The 24,223-nt window shown below is 39.4% G+C and overlaps 1 protein-coding gene across 2 annotated transcripts in view; it reads right to left on the bottom strand.

Moving 5' to 3' along the window:
• Positions 1-4,251: 4,251 nt before the first annotated feature.
• Positions 4,252-24,223, bottom strand: part of scn4ab (sodium channel, voltage-gated, type IV, alpha, b) — a 54,296-nt gene continuing 34,324 nt past the window's right edge. The window contains exons 16-26 of one of the 2 annotated variants that reach the window (XM_063016080.1): positions 23,542-23,925; positions 19,541-19,664; positions 16,104-16,258; positions 15,800-15,973; positions 12,097-12,219; positions 8,757-9,038; positions 8,598-8,651; positions 7,858-7,995; positions 7,372-7,476; positions 6,197-6,467; positions 4,252-5,339 (exon numbers count right to left, since the gene is read on the bottom strand). In XM_063016080.1, the coding sequence (XP_062872150.1) occupies positions 4,252-5,339; positions 6,197-6,467; positions 7,372-7,476; positions 7,858-7,995; positions 8,598-8,651; positions 8,757-9,038; positions 12,097-12,219; positions 15,800-15,973; positions 16,104-16,258; positions 19,541-19,664; positions 23,542-23,925 (2,898 nt within the window). The remainder of the gene's footprint in view (positions 5,340-6,196; positions 6,468-7,371; positions 7,477-7,857; positions 7,996-8,597; positions 8,652-8,756; positions 9,039-12,096; positions 12,220-15,799; positions 15,974-16,103; positions 16,259-19,540; positions 19,665-23,541; positions 23,926-24,223) is intronic. The other variant, XM_063016088.1, reaches the window with a different exon arrangement.

The raw sequence follows: 24,223 nt of genomic DNA, 5'->3' as shown, positions 1-24,223 counted from the left end.
GGGTACAATTCTCTCATACTGGCCACTGGATATTCAACATGGCACCTCATGGCAAAGAACTCTCTGAGGATGTGAGAAATAGAATTGTTGCTCTTCACAAAGATGGCCTGGGCTATAAGAAGCCCTGAAACTGAGCTACAGCATGGTGGCCAAGGTCATACAGCGGTTTTCCAGGACAGGTTCCACTCGGAACAGGCTTCGCCAGGGTCGACCAAAGAAGTTGAGTCCACGTGTTCGGCGTCATATCCAGAGGTTGGCTTTAAAAAATAGACACATGAGTGCTGCCAGCATTGCTGCAGAGGTTGAAGACGTGGGAGGTCAGCCTGTCAGTGCTCAGACCATACGCCGCACACTGCATCAACTCGGTCTGCATGGTCGTCATCCCAGAAGGAAGCTGACGCACAAGAAAGCCCGCAAACAGTTTGCTGAAAACAAGCAGTCCAAGAACATGGATTACTGGAATGCCCTGTGGTCTGATGAGACCAAGATAAACTTGTTTGGCTCAGATGGTGTCCAGCATGTGTGGCGGCGCCCTGGTGAGAAGTACTAAGACAACTGTATCTTGCCTACAGTCAAGCATGGTGGTGGTAGCATCATGGTCTTGGGCTGCATGAGTGCTGCTGGCACTGGGGAGCTGCAGTTCATTCAGGGAAACATGAATTCCAACATGTACTGTGACATTCTGAAACAGAGCATGATCCCCTCCCTTCGAAAACTGGGCCTCATGGCAGTTTTCCAACAGGATAACGACCCCAAACACAACCTCCAAGATGACAACTGCCTTGCTGAGGAAGCTGAAGGTAAAGGTGATGGACTAAACCCAATTGAGCACCTGTGGCGCATCCTCAAGTGGAAGGTGGAGGAGTTCAAGGTGTCTAACATCCACCAGCTCCATGATGTCATCATGGAGGAGTGGAAGTGGATTCCAGTAGCAACCTGTGCAGCTCTGGTGAATTCCATGCCCAGGAGGGTTAAGGCAGTGCTGGATAATAATGGTGGTCACATAAAATATTGACACTTTGGGCACAATTTGGACATGTTCACTGTGGGGTGTACTCACTTATGTTGCCAGCCATTTAGACATTAATGGCTGTGTGTTGAGTTATTTTCAGAAGACAGTAAATCTACACTGCTATACAAGTTGTACACTGACTACTCTAAGTTATATCCAAGTTTCATGTCTATAGTGTTGTCCCATGAAAAGATATAATGAAATATTTGCAGAAATGTGAGGGGTGTACTCACTTTTGTGATACACTGTATATTGGATCAGAATTATTTATACTGCAAGTTCTACATAATTTACTTTCCCCCTCAATATTTCTGAATGAATAGAACTGGTAACTGCTCTGTGTCTTTATTAATAGGATTGGTTTAACTGCACCCATTAGACTGAGTCAGAGGCATTACAGTGGAAAAGTCTAGGAAGCTCTGTACTAATCTCAAACAGCACATCTGAGGTAAAAATAGCTAAGAACCACAATAAATACATAAAGATGTGTATTTTAATAATTAATCACAGAAGAATAACAGTTACAGAAGTTCTCTTGACATAATGAAAGTGTATGTAAAATTTTGACTTCAACTGTAAAGCTTTTAACCTGCATTTAAATTATTCCGTAGAAGTCTAGAAGCTGAACTGAATCGGGTTTTATTTTAAACTGTTGTCTCTCTTACTATTTATGGATACCAGGTTAGCTACCCTGATAACACCCGACCTAGACAATTTAAGCAAGATAAATAACCAATAAACTCCCAACCTAAAAAATATTAGTATAAATATTAATATTACATTTATTTTTAATCACATTGCTAAATTTAAAGCGCACATTTTAAGAGTGACCAACATTAAGGGCAGTATTGGATTTGCTCAAGCAAGTGTAGGTTTTTAGAATATCTTCTGAAGGTCTGACAGATAATCATTAAGGCTATAAAACAGGTAGTCTGTGGCCAGATCTGGCCATTGATTTTAGTTTTTACTGAACTGCAGTGTGCATATTGGAACATTGGGACAATTTTTTGTGGATTTCATAGTGGTACCTTGAACTAGGTTTTGCCTTACTGACAGGGTCACCGACACACCACCAAAGTGGCCATCAGATTTTAGTGCACATTGCACAGTCACAGTAAGGAAGCTAAGACAAACAGATAGCAAACAGAAATGTTAGCATTATTGTATTATTTTGCCCTGTTTACCATTCTGTTGTCTTGGTCATAGTGTGCACTAAATATCTTATGCAGAGTGAATAGTAAAGTAGAAGACATTTGAAATTTGGTATTTGTGTCTTATGCCTGATAGATAGAAGTTTTATATGAAATATTTTATTCAGTAACCCCCTTTAGAACATATTATGTTCATATGTGAGATTTGTGTCTCTTCAACTGTTAGTTCTGTTGAGGTTATTCTGATAAGGGCCAGGGTGCTCCAGCCTGAGGCATTCTCACATCTGGAGGGCATTATGTGTGAGGCCTTGTTCACTGTTGGCGCCATGGGTAATGATGAAGACTGTGTCTCATCTATAGGAGATGGTTGATTAATGTAAACACTGTCACAGGAGCCTGGGGTCCCGGGTGAGATCAGATTTCTGTTGGGGTCGCATGGGGCAGTTGGAAATCTAGAGCTAATGCCTTTGGTAGACAAGAAGTCAGGTTCTTTGTCTTTGTGTTTGAATGCTATTGAAAACAGATGTGCTGTATGTAAATCGCTGGGGTATTTAAACCTGAGGTTGGCGTAAGGAAGGCAGAGAAGGAATCGGCTGCCTTCCTCCGGGCATAATCGCGAAATGTCTGTACTGACACTACTCATTTCTTTGAATAAACCTCTTAATTAAACATGAGTTAGTGTCAACGGAGTTGTCATTCCTCATTAGTACTTCACCACGACAAAAGACACCACAAAGATAGATAGATAGATAGATAGATAGATAGATAGATAGATAGATAGATAGATAGATAGATAGATAGATAGATAGATAGATAGATAGATAGATAACATATAAAACGTTACAATTTATGATAAAATATGTATTTTATAATGCCATAATTATTGACTCCCTTTCATCACACTGATAGTCTTGGGATCTTATTATTTGTTCGTGTGAGAGACTTAATAAAAAAGAACACACTATTTTGAATCCCCCATCTAAAATTTGGTGGTGTGGACAGAAACACCTGCATAAAATCGCCACCTTAATAGGACAAAGAAAAAGCAGGACCAGGGCTATTTCTTACACTGTTATCTCTAAGCCCATGATAATGTAAAGCCTGATTGACTATAGTCACCTATCTTTCAGCAGCTTCTAATTCATTTCAGACCTGTAGAATCAATTGTTTAAAAACAGGGGTATGTGTTCTAATAATCTAAAACACAGAAATACCAATCTGCAGAATTTTGACTTTCTTTGGTGCCTATTTGAGTATTTTAACTTGACTAATTACATTTTAAGACTAACAGTAATTTGCCGCTCAGGTGGCATAGCGATAAAATACACTAGCAAACCAGATCTGGGATTTCGAATATATCATATCGAATCTCAGCTAGCAAACCAGATCTGGGATTTCGAATATATCATATAAAATCTCAGCTCTGCCGTCTGGCTGGGCTGGGTGGCTGCATGAATAATGATTGGATGTTGTTCACAGGGTGGGATGAGCCGGACCAGTTCAGGTTCCTAATAACTGATGCAATTATGACTTCTGCTGGATGACTGATGGTGCCTGTGCAGAGTTGAGAAATAATGCGTGCACAAGGCTGATCCGCATATCAACTCGCCTTGTGCAAGTGAAAAAATGTCGGTACTGCACACGTGTCGGAGAGGGGCGTGTGTCAGTTGCGAAGGTCCTCAGCAGTGGAGTGAGTGGCAATCAGGGTGCTCACTACTGATATTGATAAATTATAACAAATAAATGCCAAATGCCAAATACTGTTTGTATTTTTTCCAGTTTTGTATCAAAAGCATTAACAGATAATCTAGAACTTCTAGCCCTATAATACATTAGATCTTTATTCTACTCCTGTTCAGGGACTGGGGTATTGAGCTTAAAGCTCAGCTACACTACAAGCTATACTGACTTTTTAGGGATTCACACTTAAGTTGCAAATTAAAATTTGATATATAGCCTACATCAAATTATATTAATTTCAATTTTTTTGCATAGAAATGATCTCACAAAAGATTCCCTTTATATTAACTGCAAGTTGCAAAGTCAGAATTTGGGAGCAAACAACCACTTCAGTAAAGCAGTTTCTCTCTACACAATTGACTCTCTTAAACTGTCCTCATAGTTTAAAGAGTCAGGGACAGTAAAGGGGGCTGAATGCAAGACAAACTCACTTTGAACCTCTACAGAGGGGAGCTTTTCTCTGAACCTGAACGAGCTCGGTTTGCGAGTACTCTTGAGTCTGTATTTGCGGTAGGCTCTTTGGATGACTGTTGCGGCCATTTCCTCATGCTTTCGTCGAAGAGTGCTGGTTATTGGCTCATATGAGACCTTCGAGGGGTTGTTTGCCATGAATTTCTCCTCCATGCTTGACTTGAGCATGTCCATTTCCCCTGATTCACCAAGCACTTCGGCTGTAAGAGCCAGGAGGATGTCAAGACAGTGAATCTTGTCTCCAGTAACCAATGGAAGGTCCATGGAAATCAGCTTGATCGTGTTTGGCTTTGGAATCTTCAGCGGATCCTTCAGTGTGTCACAGAAATCAGAAAGTGCACTGTAGCTAATGAATTGTGAGGCATCAGGATCAAACTTTTCCCAGGTCTCATAAAACATTTCAAAGTCATCCTCACATAACGGCTCGCTGCTTTCCTCTGTCGCTACGTTGAAGTTCTCCAGAATGATGGCGATGTACATGTTGACCACCACTAGGAAAGACATCACTATGTAGCTGCAAAAAAAGACTATTGCCACTGCAGGATTGCCACAGTTACCCCTGACGTCTGTTCCAGGGTTTTCGATGTATGGGTCACAGTCGGGGGGTCCACTGTTCATAATGGGAGAGAGAAGCCCATCCCAGCCTGCAGAAGTTGTGATCATAAACAGACATATTATGCTGTTTCCAAAGGTCTCAAAATTGAACATGTCATCAATGCCTCCTTCTTTTTTTACATAGCCAAAATTAGACATTCCAAATATTGAAAAGATGAACATGATCAAAAAAAGCAGGAGGCCGATATTGAAGAGGGCAGGGAGGGACATCATCAGGGCAAACAAAAGTGTCCGGATGCCTTTGGCGCCTCGGATTAGACGCAGAACACGGCCAATTCTTGCAAGTCGGATGACACGAAATAGAGTGGGTGACACAAAGTACTTCTCGATAAGGTCTGCAAGCATTAAGCCTGTAGAAAAAAATGTTGATAAGACATTAACATCATATTGAAGCAACAATATTTTAAAGTTTATATATTTTTTGTAGTTTTAATCACACCCATTTCTAAAAGGTGGGTGTTTTTTCTGCTCTGCTATAGATGTGCGAGGCCACAGAACTGGACTGTGCTGTGTCACGGATCCAGCCTCTGTGTGCTCCTGCTGGAGCTCCTGTGCACCTGCCACGCCCTCTCGGTTTGATTGGTCCCCTGCTTATAATTAGTCCTCATCTGAGGGCATTTAAGAGGGGAGCTGGGATTCAGTCTTTGGAGACTATTTTACGTGACTCTGTTCTGTTGGTTTGGCTTTGCTTGAAATTACTTTAGCCAGTGATTTTGGTCTGTCTATCTGTCTGCCTGTCTGTCTGTCTCTCTGTCTCTGTTTAGTCCTGTTTAGCTCTGTTTAGTCCTGTTTAGCTCTGTCTAGTCCTGTACTGTTATTGTTTAGCTTAGTGTTTAGTTTAGGTTAGCATTTAGCATATCTTGTTAGTTTGTCTTGTCTAGTTCCTACCTGTCTTGTGTAACCTTGTCATGTGTCTTGTCTTTTGTTATCATTAAATCTTTGTTAATACATCTCTGCATGTGTGTCCGCCCTCTCGTCTCGTCATAGCCCATAGCATTGCATGCTGTGCCAAAGCTCGCAATATCTGACCTTATCTGACCACTGTAGTATAATACTAGAGAAGTAATGAATAATAACTTTTTCTAACATTCTTGGGGTGAAACAATAGAGAATTACTGCTGTCATATTCAATTTTATTTATTAGGATTTATTATTGGGGATCAAACACATGATGAAGCTATAGCTTTCTCCAAACAATAGTACTTACCCATAATTGAAAGAATGACCACGATAAAATCAAATATATTCCATCCAACATGAAAGAAGTACTGTCGAAGGGCGATGAGCTTGAGCACACACTCTCCGGTAAAGAACATGATGAAGACGAGGTTTATAAAGTACAAGATGCCCTCAGTCTCCTCACTTTGGTCATCAGTCTCCACCATCATGGTGATCATGTTCAGACAGATCAATCCCATGATGAGGATATCAAAAAACTGCTTTGTCACGACGTCAAAGACAAAGCCTTGAAAACAGTTCTTCAAGTAGTTCAGCAAAATGCAGCAAAGAATTATTTCAGCATGAGGGAAAAAATAACAATTAGTGATTTTGTAGTAATAAACTTATTTATTTAATTAATTGCTTAATTCAAATGCTAAGATGAAGTCAAAAGTTTGCATACACATTAAATGAACATGGAAGTGTTCTAGAAATGAGGGGTCAAAAATAGTAGCAAAAACCCAATTTTCCATAATAGAATTTAACTTTGTGGCATCTTCTACTTCCTTTTTTCCCCCTCCCAATCTGGTCGAATCCAATTACCCAACTGCATAACGCTTCCACTCTACTGATGCTGATCTCCACTTCTGACTGTAGAGAGCCGAGACTAACACACGTCCCCTCCGACATGTGTGCAGTAGCCGGCTGCATCTTTTCACCTGTACTGGAAGCGTTCATATGTGGATCAGCTTTGTGTACAGAGAGCTTCACACTGATCAACGCATTATTCCTCTATTCTGTGCAGGGGCCATCAACCAGCCAGCAGAGGTCGTAATTGCATCAGTTATGAGGTCCCGGTCCGGCTTTCCACCCTGTATGAACAACAGCTAATTGTTGTTCATGTAGCTGCCTAGCCCACTCTGCCTCCTACTATCTTGTTAGTGATCATAATTAAATACAGCTTCTTTGTAATGAGTTAAATAGATATAGTTTGCACCCATCAGACTGACCCACCTGTATAATAATGGGTAGTGTATGAAGCTTAAGCTAAACAACCTAGAGTCTTTTGTAAGTACAGATGTCAATAAGTACAAAGTACATGGAATAGTGGCCACTTAGCCAAGGTCAGAATGCCAAGGTCTAAATAGTCAGATATAATCCAAAAACCACAATGCATGTAAACCTTTGACCTTAACAGTATATACTAAGGATGACATTTCATACTTGAGGACGAGGAATTGGTTTCTGTGGTTTCTTTGAGCCTAGTTTCTTCATGGCATTGTAGTACTTCTTCTGTTCTTCTGTCATGAAAAGGTCTTGTCCTCCAAAGTATAGACACAAGAAACTAATTATTCTAAATATATCAATCCCAATCTAGGTTTGGGCAATATACTTAATAAAAGAATATTCATGTGAAAATGGAAAATAAACTGTTGAACATATTTAGTATTCTGGCAAATATGTACATGCAAGTAATGTATTCTGTTAAAATGAATTAAATAAATAATTTAAATAATTTAGAATGAATCTGGAATGAATATTACTTATGCATGTATTCCTACAGATACCAAAATACTCTATATAATGAATTTTTTTTACACTTGTTAACAATAAATAAAGCTGAAACACCTGAACACAAATCATTTCAGGTGTCCACATACATTTGGTGTATATTAAAATTGTTAATGGTGTTGTGTTAATGATACTTATCTTTGACTTTTGTTGGTTGAAATTATCAATGATGACACCAATAAATAAATTGAGGGTAAAAAAAGACCCAAAGATGATAAAAATAACAAAGTAGAGGTACATGTAGAGGTTCGTCTCATATTCGGGTTGTTCATCCACCTAATTAGAAAGATAGATGTAATTAAAAAAAAAAACATCAAGAATACGTAATAGATTCTGTAGGTATGCATTTATTATACATACATTTATGGATAAACCTAATTTACCCACAATTATTCATCATCAATCTAAAACAAATAGTAAAACAGTATTTCCTGTAGTTTTTCTCCCAATCTGGTCATTTCCAATTACCCTGTCGCATTTAGCTTCTTCTCTACTGCTGCTGACATCCACTCCTGACCGAGGAGAGTCGTGACTAACACACAACATCTCTGACACTTGTGCAGTAGCCAACCGCATCTTTTCCCCTGCATGGGGCTCAGTCTCACGCTCGGAGAGTCACACAATGATCCCCATTATTCCCTGTCTCAGTGCAGCCATCAATCAGCCAGCAGAGGTCAATTATAAGGAATCCCCTCCGGCAATCCAACCCAACACATAAACCAATCATTGTTCACAAAGGTGTCCAGCCTGCAGGTAGCAGAGCTGAGATACGAATTCATGAGTCTGAGCAGTCAGCTCTGGTGTGCTAGCGTGTTTTACCACCTTGCCATTTGAGTGCCTTGTGTGCTCTATAATGTTTTAAAAACAGTGAACCTTACAAGACGTGAATCCACAGCAGCGTACATGATATCCATCCAACCTTTGAATGTAGCCTAAAAAACAACATAAATTAGCAGTATTTAATAATGCAAACATTTACTCATTCATTTTTTTTTACTTATTGTGATATTTATGTGTATGAATAAATGAACACTGACCACTTGCAGTAAGGACAGGTAGCCCATGCCAACATTATCAAAGTTTACTTTCAGATTTCTCCATCGCACATCGTGTCCGTCCTCCATTAGTAAGAAACAGTCGGTTTTGTTGTTCACTTCATCAATAGAAAATATCTCCTCAGATGTAATGTTCATGCAGTAATAGAACTTTCCAGCAAACAGGTTCACTCCCATTATGCTGAAGATCAGCCAGAATATCAGACACACCAGCATCACGTTGAATATGGATGGAATAGCTCCAACCAGGGCATTTACCACCACCTGCAAGTTCAGTTGGAGATCAGGAACCACAATACACAGAAATTGAGCAAGTGAACTGAACTGAACAGTTGGAGTAAAAAGTTTACATATTGTACTTGTAAGGGGCATGTTTGTCACAGGAGTCTTGTAATTTCAATTATTATTTCCAAAAATACACTGATCAGCCATAACATTAAAACCACCTCCTTGTTTCTACACTCACTGTCCATTTTATCAGTTCCACTTACCATATAGAAACACTTTGTAGTTCTACAATTACTGACTGTAGTCCATCTGTTTCTCTACATACTTTTTAGCCTGCTTTTACTTTGTTCTTCAATGGTCAGGACCCCCACAGAACCACCACAGAGCAGGTATTATTTAGGTGGTGGATCATTCTCAGCACTGCAGTGACACTGACATGGTGGTGGTGTGTTAGTGTGTGTTGTGCTGGTATGTGTGGATCAGACACACCAGTGCTGCAGGAGTTTTTTGAATAGTGTCCACTCACTGTCCACTCTATTAGACACTCCAACCTAATTGGTCCACTTTGCAGATGTAAAGTCAGAGATGATCGCTCATCTATTGCTGCTGTTTGAGTTGGTCATCTTCTAGACCTTCATCAGTGGTCACAGGACGCTACATACAGGGCACTCTTGGCTGGATATATTTTTGGTTGGTGGACTATTCTTAGTCCAGCATTGACAGTGAGGTGTTTAAAAACTCCAGCAGCGCTGCTGTGTCTGTTCCACTCATACCAGCACAACACACACTAACACACCACCACCATGTCAGTGTCACTGCAGTGCTGAGAATGATCCACCCAAATAATACCTGCTCTGTAGCGGTCCTGGGAGAGTCCTGACCATTAAAGAACAGCATAAAAGGGGGCTAACAAAGCATGCAGACAAACAAATGGACTACAGTCAGTAATGCTTCTGTATGGTGAGTGGAGCTGATAAAATGGACAGTGTGTGTAGAAACAAGGAGGTGGTTTTAATGTTATGGCTAATTGGTGTATGACTATTTTTTTGCTAGTAATTGTTTGATTACAGCTGGTGGCATCTCTGTGCTCATATAAACAGATGTACTAATTTAGATTTACTGCATCTATTTAAAAAGACTGAATAGTGGTCTCTTGCCAATTAGAATTAGAAGCTGCTGAAACACAGGTGACACTGTCCAAGGTCACATGAGCTTTACACAGCCTGGAATTAGAGACTGCAGTGCAAAAATCAGTAGCTTTTTTTGCACAGCAGCCTTGAAGGCTATGTAAATGGAAAGCAGTATGAGCTACTTTAAAGGTTTTTATCATTGTTATGATGGAATTAAAATTTCCTTTAATGAGAAATCAAATCAGGATGTTTACACAGATGAAAAAAAGGTTGTACATTATTTTGTATAAAAGTAATAAAAGTTTATTTTTCAGAAGTTTTGTATAAAATATAAAAGTTTATTTTGCATTTTATCAAATTTTCCTCCCAATCTAGTCGTATCCAACTACCCAATTGCATTACGTTTCCTCTCTACTGATGCTGCTCCCCACTGCTGATTAAGGAGAACGAGACTGTCACACGCCCCCCTCCGACATGTGTGCAGTAGCCAACTGCATCTTTTTACCTAAACAAGTCGAGTTCACATGCGGTACACATTGTATACAGAGAGCCACACCCTGATCAACGCATTATTCCTCGACTCTGTGCAGACACCATCAACCAGCCAGCAGAGTTCGCAATTGTATCAGTTATGAGGTCCCTATCCGGCTCCCACCCTGTATGAACAACAGCCAATTGGACATCTGGCCTATTTGGACTTACAAGGCAATAAGAATCTTGACCAAAGAAGTAAAAAAAAGGGCAAAATTAAAAAAGTTTGCTCAAAATAGCTCCCACAGTCCTGAGCAGAGATGGGAGAACCTGTTAGATGAACTATCTCTACAGCACTCCATAAATCATAAGTCTTTATAAATCTTTATAATACCAACCCAGATTTAAACCCCATGAAACATCTACAAATACAGTGGTACCTTGTAACTCAACGTCCCCTAAACTCAAAATCTTTGAAACTCAAAGCCCTTCATCGAGAAATTTGTACCCTTGAACTCAACGTGTTCAGTTTGTTTTTAAAAATGTATTTATTTAATTTCAAATTAACAATGAACAGTTGCTTTGTTCAGCACTCGACTTGAGCGGTGTGGTAGGTAATACGCCATCAAGGTGCGCATATGAGAAGAATCTGCATTTGTGAGAAATAACAGTCAGATTTACTTTAAAAGCTCCACATGTATCTGCGTTTAGCTGGATTTTCCTAACTGTTTCACTTTTAAACTTGTGTTACAGCTCAGGGTTCTGGGAAATTGTAGGAATCAGCCTTTTATGTTAGTGTTTTTATATTATATTTGTGTTATTTTCAGTGTATAAGTGTCAAAAACAACCCCATTATTTTACATTAGCCTAAAATATATGCAAGTCCACGGGACCATGAAACACATTAACAGGCTTCCCATACATCCTTATGGAAAATTACCTTGAAACTCAAAGCTTTTTAAACTCAACGCCACTCCCAGAACCAATTGACGTTGAGTTTAAAGGTACCACTGTAGAGGTGAAGATGGCATTTTGTTTGAAATCCAGTTTGACAAGGCTTTAGTTGATCTGCCATAAAGAATGTAATAAACTTTACACATCCAGTGTGCAAAGCTTGTATTCAAGAAGATTTGTAGCTGTAATTACTGCCAAATAGGTTTACCAAGAGATTTAAATAATTTAATAAATAAAAGATTCCAGTTTTTAATTTTTAATTCACAAAAAAACTCAACTTTATCACTGTGGGTGATTATATGTGGATTGATCCATAAAAACAGCAATTATTTCCATTCAGATTTAAATCCACAAAACAATGTGTGCAAAAACGTAAAGTCCACTGTACATAAACATTACTGTACAAAATTAGCATGAATATCTTTCTTGTATAAAGCATTAACATTTAATACCAGGGCTATACCACTAGTGGGAATGCGCCAGGGGGTTTAAGTGTTAAATTACAATTTGTAACTAATGTTATAATATTAAGTACTTGCCCTCATCCCCTCAAATCTGGATAAAGCACGAAGCGGCCTCAGAGCTCTCAGGGTCCTCAAGGATTTAATGGGTCCGAGCTCAGAGTAACCCAGAATGTTAGCCGTCAAGCTGATCAGCGACACCTGCACAACAAATTGAACAAATAATGCTTTACAAACTGAAAAACAAACGCAAAACAACTAGTTTCTCTAATAAAAAAAAAAGTTTCAACTGTAGGAAAAAAAGTCTTAATTTCTCCACTTCTAATTGAGAAGAGCAAGACTAACACACACACCCCTTGACACTTGCGCATTAGCCAACTGCATCTTTTCAAGTTCATATGCGGATCAGCTTTGTGTACAGAGAGCAACACCATGATCAACGAATTATTCCTCGACTCTGTGCAGGGGCCATCAACCAGCCAGCAGAGGTCGTAACTGCATCAGTCCTTATCCAGCTCCCACCCTGTATGAACAACACCCAATTGTTCATGTAGTCGAATGGCAGAGCTGAGTTTCAAATCAACGAGTTTGAAATGTCAGCTCTGGTGTGCTAGTGTGTTTTACCGCTGCGCCACCTGAGTGGCTATTTTTAAAAGTTTTACATTGGTTTTTAATTGAAAAGAATGCAAACAAGTTGGGACGGGGACATTTTACCACTATGGTATATCAACTATCTTTCTAACATTGTTCTGCGATAATTAAGGAATTTAGGACACCAATTATTGTAGGTAAAAGTCGATTAAAATAGTGTAAAGCAGATTTTTTTTCATCCTTTCATACACACCATAATGCCAGGCTTTTTTAATGGAAGACAGGTCTTCAATAATTATGTATATTTGTATTGGCCTTTAGGTCACATTGTATAGTTCTTTTGATGTTTATGATGATTCATATACAATCATTACTGTATACACCGACCAGGCATAACATTATGACCACTGACAGGTGAAGTGAATAACACTGATTATCTCTTTATCACGGCACCTGTTAGTGGGTGGGATATATTAGGCAGCAAGTGAACATTTTATCCTCAAAGTTGATGTGTTAGAAGCAGGAAAAATGAACAAGCGTAAGGATTTAAACAAGTTTGACAAGGGCCAAATTGTGTTGGCTAGACGACTGGTACAGAGCTAGATCTCCAAAACTGCAGCTCTTGTGGGGTGGTCCCAGTCTGCAGTAGTCAGTATCTATCAAAAGTGGTCCATGGAGGGAACAGTGGTAAACCGGCGACAGGGTCATGGGCAACCAAGGCTCATTGATGCACGTCGGGAGCAAAGGCTGGCCCGTGTAGCCCGATCCAACAGCTACTGTAGCTCAAATTGCTGGAGATGTTAATGCTGGTTCTGACAGAAAGGTGTCAGAATACACATTTACATTTACATTTTCTGCATTTAGCAGACGCTCTTATCCAGAGCGACTTACAGAAGTGCTTCCATAGTAAACATTTCATTTCTCAAGTTTAAGTAAACAACAGTCGAAGAACACAAATCTGCTGAAACCTGTTAGAACCAAAGTGTTTTTTTTTTTTTTTAGTAAATGTTAGTAAATAAGTACAAGTCAGCTTAAGTGCTTAGTAAAAAGGTGAGTTTTTAATCGTTTTTTAAAGACAGCAAGAGACTCAGATGTTCGGACAGACAGAGGAAGTTCATTCCACCACTTGGGTGCTAGAACAGAGAAGAGCCTTGATGCTTGTCTTCATTTAGTCCTGGGTGGAGGCTCAAGTCGAGCGAGACTAGTGGCTCGGAGGTTGTGTGGTACAGAGCGGGGTTTGATTAGACCACGAAGGTAGCTTGGGGCTGGTCCATTTTTGGCTTTGTAGGCGAGCATCAGTGTTTTAAACTGAATGCGTGCAGCTACAGGAAGCCAGTGAAGAGAACGCAGCAGTGGGGTGATGTGGCAGTGTTTGGGCTGGTTAAAAACCAGATGGGCAGCTGCATTTTGAATGAGCTGCAAGGGTTTAGTAGTGGACATGGGAGCTCCAGCCAGGAGGGAGTTGCAGTAGTCCAACTGTGAGATTACAAGTGATTGGACCAGAATCTGGGTAGCTTCCATGGAGAGAAATGGTCGAATCTTCCTGATGTTGTACAGGAGGAACCGGCACGATCTTGTCATGTTGGCTATATAAGGAGAGAAGGTCAGCTGGTTATCCAGGACAACACCAAGGCTTCGTACCTTATCAGATGGTCTGATCTGGGAGTCATCAAGAGAAATGACTAGGTCCTGTGTTGGAAACTGATCTCCGGGAATGAGCAACAGCTCTGTCTTGCTGGGATTAAGTTTCAAATGATGAGCTGACATCCATTGTGAGATATCTCGCAGACATGCTGAGATGCGAGCTGAGACTTGTGTGTCTGAAGGAGGAAATGACAGAACGAGCTGAGTGTCATCTGCATAGGAGTGGTAGGAGAAGCCATGGGAGGCTATGACCTTACCCAGAGAGCGGGTGTAGATAGAGAAAAGAAGTGGGCCAAGTACAGAGCCCTGAGGAACACCGGTTGAGTTGATATGGATCCCCTCCATGACACTTGGTAGGAGTGCCCTTCGAGGTAGGAGGCCATCCATTGCCATGCTGAACCTGTTACTCCAAGGTTGGAGAGAGTGGACAGGAGAATGCTGTGGTTTACTGTGTTGAAGGCTGCAGAGAGGTCAAGAAGAATGAGGACAGATGACAGTTTGGCTGCTTTGGCTGCATGAAGCTTCTCAGTAACAGCTACAAGTGCTGTTTCCGTAGAATGTGCTGCCTTGAAGCCAGACTGGTACGGATCGTGGAGGTCATTCTGAGTAAGAAAGGCAGATAGTTGGTTATAGACAGCACGTTCAAGAATTTTGGATAGAAAAGAGAGGAGTGAGACAGGTCTGTAGTTGTTAATGTCTGTAGTGTCTAGTGTAGGTTTCTTAAGAAGGGGAATGACCTGAGCCTACTTAAAAGCAGTAGGGACAACACCTGATGTCAGGGAGTTGTTGATGATGGGTGTGATGAAGGGGATTAGGTCCTGTGAGATGTCTTTGAGGTTGGTGGATGGTATAGGGTCGAGTGTGCATGTGGTGGGATTGCTGGATGAGAGGAGCTGTGTAACCTCATCCATGGTGAGTGGGGTGAAGCTGGTGAGTGTGTTGGTGGGTTGAGGGTCAGTTGAAAGTGGGTCAGTCGGAGAGAAGGATTGATTGATTTTGTCAATCTTGTCCTGAAAGAATGTTGCAAAGTCAGTAGCAGTGAGAGAGGCAGATGGGGGAGGAGGAGGAGGAGTGTTCAGAAGAGAGGAAAAGATAGCATGAAGCTTACGTGGGTCAGCAGCAGATTGTTCAAGCTTGGCTTTGTGAAAAGATGTTTTTGCAGCAGTCACAGTTCGTTGCGTATCGGGCAGCAAACCAAACCACAATATAAGGAAGGTGGTCATAGTGTTATGCCTGATCTTCACAAGCTGTTGTAACAAATTTGGCCAACCTTTACAATGGCTAGCACATTAACATGCAAAAAGGCTTGTAGAATGTGGCTGTAAGTTCTGGTATTTATGCTCCTACACTACATATTTTGCAAAATCTTGTTAGAAGAAATTAGACCTGTCAATGCAACAATACAACTACAAATGTGACCAGATAATGTATAAAGCAAAGTAACATTTTAATTAAGATAAAGCAAAGAAAATATTATATACATTTTTTTGTTATTTGAAAGCAGGTACATCATAGTGTTTGAGCATAATGAAACATAAAGACTTACATCTACAATGAGGAAGTCCAGCCAGCACCAAGCATTAGTGAAGTAAACTTTGAAACCATAGGCAGCCCATTTTAGGAGCATCTCAACAACAAAAATGTAGGTGAAGACTTGATCTGCATATTCAAGAATTATTTTAATCACTCTTCTCTCCTCAATGTAAACATCCTCAAAAGCCTGATCAGAAAAAAAGAAAACATGAGAAAAACTTAGAAGTATCCCAAAACCAGAATTGTGAATCTCATAAGCCCTACCCCACACCATACACAAAACAGTGCTATAGCGAATAAGCCACTAATCAGCTCACCAAGGCTCCACTGCTAAGAAGAATCATAAAGATGATGAAAGTCTCAAAGTAGTTGTGCTCCACAATAGTGAAGCAGGTCTTACGAAAGTTCCACCATGACTTTCCTTTGCCCTGGGTGATGTCCACATCAAGGCACGGACAGCGCCTGATACAATCTGCAATACAGGACACAGGAGCAAAAACACTACGTAAAACTTTATTAGTTTATTGATCACAGTCAGTATTATTTTCAAAGGACGCACGTCCCACTCATAAACGCAGACTGGAGGTCCTGTATTTTAGGAGTTGCGTTTGTAATGCCTCTTAATTAAATTAAAATAACAAAGGATTATAGAATGTAAATGATCATTTACTCAGTACCATGTACTGTCCAACACTACTCGTGTCTCTAGTCTTGTCTCCTTCTGTTTCTTTAAATTAGAAATGTCTCCAGTATTTATTGCAGTTCCTTGTATTTATTGTACTCACTGTGTATGTTGTGTGTTGTTTTGCACTTGTGTTCTGTGTTGCACCCTGGTTCTAGAGGAACGTTGTTTCGTTTCAATATGCACTTGTAAATAGCTGAAATGACAATAAAACCTCTGTTGAACTCTTGAGACTTCCATGTTTCTGTAACATGGACCCTGCAGTTATCTGAACACAATGATTAAGTTAGGATGTTTATCTAATTATAGATAAATACACATCAAAATCATGATACACAATTCTTGGAGTCACTGAATTTACATAAAAATTTTAGTCAATTTTTAGTCAATTAGTTTTTAATTGTCAATTATAAATGATCTGAACTTTAGTTATAGTTACAGCTGTATAGTTATTTATAGTTTTTTATTTACACATATTTTAATATTATTATTATTGTTATTATTATAATGCATACCTAACTAATCCCATTTTTATTCATATGCTTATTATTATTATTGCTATTATGTATATAGTACTATGCACATAGATTTAATTCCATATACAACCCCAATTCCAATAAAGTTGGGACGTTGTGTAAAACATAAATAAAAACAGAATATGATGATTTGCAAATCCTTTTCAACCCATATTCAATTGAATACACTACAAAGACAAGATATTTAATGTTCAAACGGATAAACTTTATTGTTTTTTGCAAATATTCACTCATTTTGAATTTGATGCCTGCAACCTGTTCCAAAGAAGTTGGGACAGGGGCAACAAAAGACTGGGAAAGTTGAGGAATGCTCATAAAAAACACCTGTTTGGCACATTCCAGGTGAACAGGTTAATTGGGAACAGGTAAATGTCATGATTGGGTATAAAGGGAGCATCCCCGAAAGGCTCAGTCGTTCACAAGCAAGGTTCACCACTTTGTGAACAACTGCATGAGCAAATAGTCCTACAGTTAAAGAACAACGTTTCTCAATGTGCCATTGCAAGGAATTTAGGGATTTCATCATCTACAGTCCATAATATCATCAAAAGATTCAGAGAATCTGGAGAAATCTGTGCAAGTAAGCGGCAAGGCCGAAAACCAACATGGAATGCCCATGACCTTCGATCCCTCAGGCGGCACTGCATTAAAAACCGACATCATTCTGTAACAGATATTACCACATGGGCTCAGGAACACTTCAGAAAACCATTGTCAGTGAACACAGTTCGTCGCTCCATCTACAAGTGCAAGTTAAAACTCTACCATGCAAAGCGAAAGCCATATATCAACAACACCCAGAAACGCCGCCGGCTTCTCTGGGCCCGAGCTCATCTGAGATGGACTGACGCAAAGTGGAAAAGTGTCCTGTGGTCTGACGAGTCCACAATTTAAATTGTTTTTGGAAATCATGGACGTCGTGTCCTCCGGGCCAAAGAGGAAAAGGACTGTCCGGATTGTTATCAGCGCAAAGTTCAAAAGCCAGCCTCTCTGATGGTATGGGGGTGTGTTAGTGCCTATGGCATGGGTAACTTGCACATCTGTGAAGGCACCATTATATGCTGAAAGGTACATACAGGTTTTGGAGCAACATATGCTGCCATCCAAGCAATGTCTTTTTCAGGGACGTCCCTGCTTATTTCAGCAAGACAATGCCAAGCCACATTCTGCACGTGTTACAACAGCGTGGCTTCGTAGTAAAAGAGTGCGGGTACTAGACTGGCCTGCCTGCAGTCCAGATCTGTCTCCCACTAAAAATGTGTGGCGCATTATGAAGCGCAAAATACGACAACGGAGACCCCGGACTGTTGAGCAACTGAAGTTGTACATCAAGCAAGAATGGGAAAGAATTCCACCTACAAAGCTTCAACAATTAGTGTCCTCAGTTCCCAAACGCTTATTGAGTGTTGTTAAAAGGAAAGGTGATGTAACACAGTGGTAAACATGTCCCTGTCCCAACTTCTTTGGAACATGTTGCAGGCATCAAATTCAAAATGAGTGAATATTTGCAAAAAACAATAAAGTTTATCCGTTTGAACATTAAATATTTTGTCTTTGTAGTGTATTCAATTGAATATGGGTTGAAAAGGATTTGCAAATCATCGTATTCTGTTTTTATTTATGTTTTATACAACGTCCCAACTTCATTGTAATTGGGGTTGTATGTAAATAGCTATAATTATAACTATATATTAATATTAATCCTAGAAGTATAAGTGATATTCTCTGTTTTTGTTGCACAATGCTACTATTTGCAGTTCTGGTAGATGCTCACTGCATTTCGTTGCCTTGTACCTGTACTGGGCAATGACAATCAAGTTGAATCAGTCTATGTATGTATGTATGTATGTATGTCTGTATGTATGTCTGTATGTATGTATGTATGTATGTATGTATGTATGTATGTATGTATGTATGTATGTATGTATGTATGTATGTATGTATGTATGTATGTATGTATGTATGTATGTATGTATGTATGTATGTATGTATGTATGTATGTATGTATGTATGTATGTATGTATGTATGTATGTATGTATGTATGTATGTATGTATGTATGTATGTATGTATGTATGTATGTATGTATGTATGTATGTATGTATGTACAGTGTATGTATGTATGTATGTATGTATGTATGTATGTATGTATGTATGTATCTATCTATCTATCTATCTATCTATCTATCTATCTATCTATCTATCTATCTATCTATCTATCTATCTATCTATCTATCTATCTATCTATAAATTAGTGAAACCAATTTGAAACTACTTACTGTCTAAATCAAGACTGTCACTAACATTGCAGACTAAATAAGCACATGTTAAAATGACTACTGTAACACCAACTGTTCATAGATCAGCCATATCAAACATGCTATACCATACTGGCTCTTACACTGTTCTGCTTCGAGAAAACAGTACTGTAGCTACAGAACAGCCACTTTTCTAATAATAAGGTATCAATGGTAACACATGTACCTATCTGGAGATACATGAACTTAACAGAATGATGAGTGTAGTAGATATCTTACTCTCAGTAAAGCAGTCCACCGGTGCGACGGAATCTTGTTCCTCTTCTGATTCTACTTCTTCAACTTCAGGAGGTTTGTCCACAGTGCTGCAGGTTGATGAAGCGTCATCATCTGCACTTTTCATCTGTCCAAAAGAGACGTTAAATGATGCGTCAAAAAAGACGATAAATGAAAGTAAATCATGGACAATCAACATTGTTTAGCCTTAAATTACCATACAGAGACTGTACAGTAAAACCTCTAAGCAGTGACTGTCAGTGTTTTTCCTTCCAGCACCCCCCACCACCCATACCCATCTTTCTGTTTTCAGAACATTTTCTAAGGACCTTCTATACAGTTTATAATATTTTCCTCTTGTACTTTATTGTGATGATGAAAAAGGTGCTTCATTTCGAAAAAATGGTGATGATCAAAAATTTATTAGGCATCGCAAACTCAAGTCAACGTCAATAAGTGTACATTAATAAATACAGTATATCATGCTGTAACATCTGGCCTCTGCCCATCCATCCATCCATCCATCCATCCATTTTCTATACACAGTGGTACCTTGTAACTCAATGTGCCCTAAACTCAACATCTTTACAACTTGATGCCCTTTGTCAGGAAATTTGTACATTCAAACTAGACATTTACCTTAAACTGAATGCGTTCAGCTCTTTTTTATTTATTTATTTAATTTGAAATTAACAATAAAAAGCTGCTTTGTTCAACGTCATCAAAGTGTGCATATGAGACAAATCTGCAGTTGTGTGGAATAACTGTCATATTTACTCTGAAAGCTCCACATGGATCTGTGTTTATCTGGATTTTCCTTACTGTTTCACTTTAAAACTTGTGTTATAGCTCAGGATTCTGAGTAATTGTAAGAATCAGCTTTTTTTGAATGCCAATTAACATTGATTTTCAAGGTACCATTGTATCATAGTTTCTCACACTTGCCAGCTGCTTTATTAGCAAACGCTTATTCTCTATAACCGTGATACTGGGCTGGTCAGTCTGCTCCAGTTTTCCTCTGGTGTGCGATGCCAGCACACTTATCTCTTTCTGGGAACTCACCTGGTTTTGTGGTGTATGGGCCCTTATGATGGAACAGAGTACCCAGAGGCCTTGAGACGACCCTTTTCAATAGTGGACCCTAGCCCTAAATCTGTATGCATAAGCTGTGCCAAGTTGTAAAGTTGGGATTCTGCAAAGCTGTGAGAGATATACCCTTATAAATTAAAAATACACTCACTAGGCTGACACTAACGCTGACTAAGGCTGACTAACACTAATCATCTCTTCATCACAGCATCTGTTGGTGGGTGGGATATGTTAGGCAGCAAGTGAACATTTTATCCTCAAAGTTAATGTGTTAGAAGCAGGAAAAATGTGCAAGCGTAAGTATTTAAGCGAGTTTGACAAGGGCCAAATTGTGATGGCTAGACGACTGGGTCAGAGCATCTCCAAAACTGCAGCTCTTGTGGGGTGTTCCCGGTCTGCAGTGGTCAGTATCTATCAAACAGGAAGGAACAGTGGTAAACCGGCGACAGGATCATGGGCGGCCAAGGCTCATTGATGCACGTGGGGAGAAAAGGCTGGCCCGTGTTGTCCGATCCAACAGACGAGCTACTGTAGCTCAGATTGCTGAAGAAGTTAATGCTGGTTCTGATAGAAAGGCGTCAGAATACACAGTGCATCGCAGTTTGATGCGTATTGGGCAGCAAAAGGGGGACTAACACAATATTAGGAAGGTGGTCATAACGTTATGCCTGATCGGTGTATATTAAGCATGTTTACGGCAGATCAAAGAGTTCAAACTGTCATACATCCGCATCTACTATATTAGGTTTATTTTTTCTGTTACTGTTATGTGTCTACAGCACTTGGGACATCTTGTACGAAAATATATCTGGTTTTACATGCTCAGTTCAAAAGAAGTTATATTTAGCAACATGAAGAAGATACTGTGAGTGATAACTGCGCTGCATAATTCCCCCCCCCCCCACACTTAGATAGTATTCCTCTTTCACTGACGTATCAACATGTAACTGAAGCTTAAGGAGTAAACAGACCTGACTGACAAAGCAGAATGTTGTACCATTTGCATCATCCAGCTATTTTTTTTAGTTTAGTTTGTGGTGATAACATGAAATAATGAAAAAATGAAATGAAATATAATTCTATGTAGAGAACCTAACATATAATAACATGTTAGAAAATATTAAATAAAATCTTTGGTTCTAACAGGGTTTCAGTAGATCTGTGTTCTTGGACTGTTGTCTACTTAAACTAGAGTAAGGCAATGTTCACTATGGAAGCACTTGGATAAGAGCGTCTGCTAAATGCCAAAAATGTAAATGTAAATATTAAAATGAAGTAGAAATGTATTTTTTTGTAAGTTACATTTAGTTAAAGGTTATGAGCTAATTGTACTCATTATGAAATATATGCTGCTTTAATTTTGACCCCATCATGTTTAAATTTTAGTGAAACAGGCCAGAATGCCTAGCACCACTAGCTTTCCTTCAGCTATGTATCTCCTTCCCTGTGGAGAACCATATCTGCTGATGTCACGCCAGGCATTTAGACACACGAGAGTAAGTTATGCAAGCTGCGTAATTCAACCCATATTGTACACATAGCTTCAAACAGTTGTCTAATGAATCAGAACTTATGCCTCTCAATTAAGCAAATGTTTGATTAGAAATTGGCCTTGAAGTATTTTTGCTCCTAGATTTGAAATGTATAAAATCCATATGCTGGTTTTGGAGGGACAGTTAGGCTATGGCTCTGCAAGCTGATGACTAAGAAATCAAAGAAAGTGGAACCCAAGAGTTCAGGTAGTTGAGCAGGACACGTTAGCTAATCATGCTGTGCTGGTGACTTTTCCCACGCTCCATTGCAGTGACATATGACCTCTGCTGTGTCCCTTAAAACAGATCCGTTTACTTAAGTTGAGCTCCTTATGCTAATTGCACCTTGTACCTACTAATTGTGTTTTACTGGAGGCTATTCTATTTAGCTACTTTAAAACTAAATCAGCACTGTATATACACTGATTAGGCATAACATTATGACCACCTCCTTGTTTCTACACTCACTGTCCATTTTATCAGCTCCACTTAGCATATAGAAGCACTTTCTAGTTCTACAATTACTGACTGTAGTCCATATATTTCTCTACATCCTTTTTTAGCCTGCTTTCACCCTGTTCAAGTATTACTGACATGGTGGTGGTGTGTTAGTGTGTGTTGTGCTGGTATGAGTGGATAAGACAGCAGCGCTGCTGGAGTTTTTAAACACCTCACTGTCACTGCTGAACAGAGAATAGTCCACCAACCAAAAACATCTAGCCAACAGCGCCACGTGAGCAGCGGCCCTGTGACCACTGATGAATGGCTAGAAGATGACCAACTCAAACAGCAGCAATAGATGAGCGATCGTCTCTGACTTTACACCTACAAGGCGAACTAACTAGGTGGAAGTGTCGCATAGAGTGGACATTGAGTGGACACAGTATTGTAAAACTCCAGCAGCGGTGCTGTGTCTGATCCACTTGGACCAGCACAACACACACTAACACACCACCACCTGGTCAGTGTCACTGCAGTGCTGAGAATGATCCACTACCTAAATAATACCTGCTCTGTGGTGGTCCTGTGGGGGGTCCTGACCATTGAGGAATGAGGTGAAAGCAGGTTAAAAAAGTATGTAGAGAAATAGATGGACTACAGTCAGTAATTGTAGAACTACAAAGTGCTCCTATATGGTAAGTGGAGCTGATAAAATGGACAGTAAGTGTAGAAACAAGGAGGTGGTTTTAATGTTATGGCTGTGTATATATATATATATATATATATATATATATACATAATTATTTTTTAATAATTAAGTGTTTAGGTTTTATTTTAATAAATGTGTACAATTGTATTTGTATGCTGAAATTAGTGCAGATATTTAAATAAAATATTATGGAAAATGTAAATAGTGATTGCTTACATACAAGAAAAGCTTACTTTTATTTTTTCATCGAATTTCACTTCATTCTCAGAGGCACTTTCATCATCATAGGGGGTTTTAAAATCCACCTCCCCCTTTGCTATTGGAACCAGTGACATGGCAGGAGATCCATCAAGTTTTTCCAGCTCCATCTTATACATGTTCTCTGACTCAGGATTCGTGTGAATCTGAACCAAATCATGGCTTTTCTCCTCTTTCTTTGGTTTCAGTCGGAACAAACATCTGATCTGTCTGATGATGAAGGCCTTGACCCAGTCGATGCCCCTGGTAATTCTTCCGATAGCAATTTGCAGGTTGTTCACTTCACCATCTTCATCCGATGATGCCAGGTTGTCTCCACTGAAGGAACTGAGCAGCAAGGCCAGGAAGAGATTCAGGACCTGTAAAAACATTGTTCGTATTTTTTAATCAAACAAACAAACTGTACTTCATTGTACTACTTTTTGTTTTATAGTGCATCTTTGATGCCTAAGATAGTATAAAACAGGTATCTTTACCCTTGTTGATGTCATAAAAGAATATATAAATGTCCCATGTTTATCTGGCATCTCATGATAGTAGTATACCCAGAACTTAGTTCAATAGTTTTTAGTATTTTGATCAAATCATATTTTGATCGTATACAGAGCAACTTGTAACTTGTAACTTGTAGAGGGCTTGGGTGGCTCAATGGTAGAT

This window comes from Trichomycterus rosablanca, chromosome 2, assembly GCF_030014385.1.
Source record: "Trichomycterus rosablanca isolate fTriRos1 chromosome 2, fTriRos1.hap1, whole genome shotgun sequence".
NCBI classification, from domain to species: Eukaryota; Metazoa; Chordata; class Actinopteri; order Siluriformes; family Trichomycteridae; genus Trichomycterus; species Trichomycterus rosablanca.
This window is presented reverse-complemented; position numbering and strand designations above follow the sequence as displayed.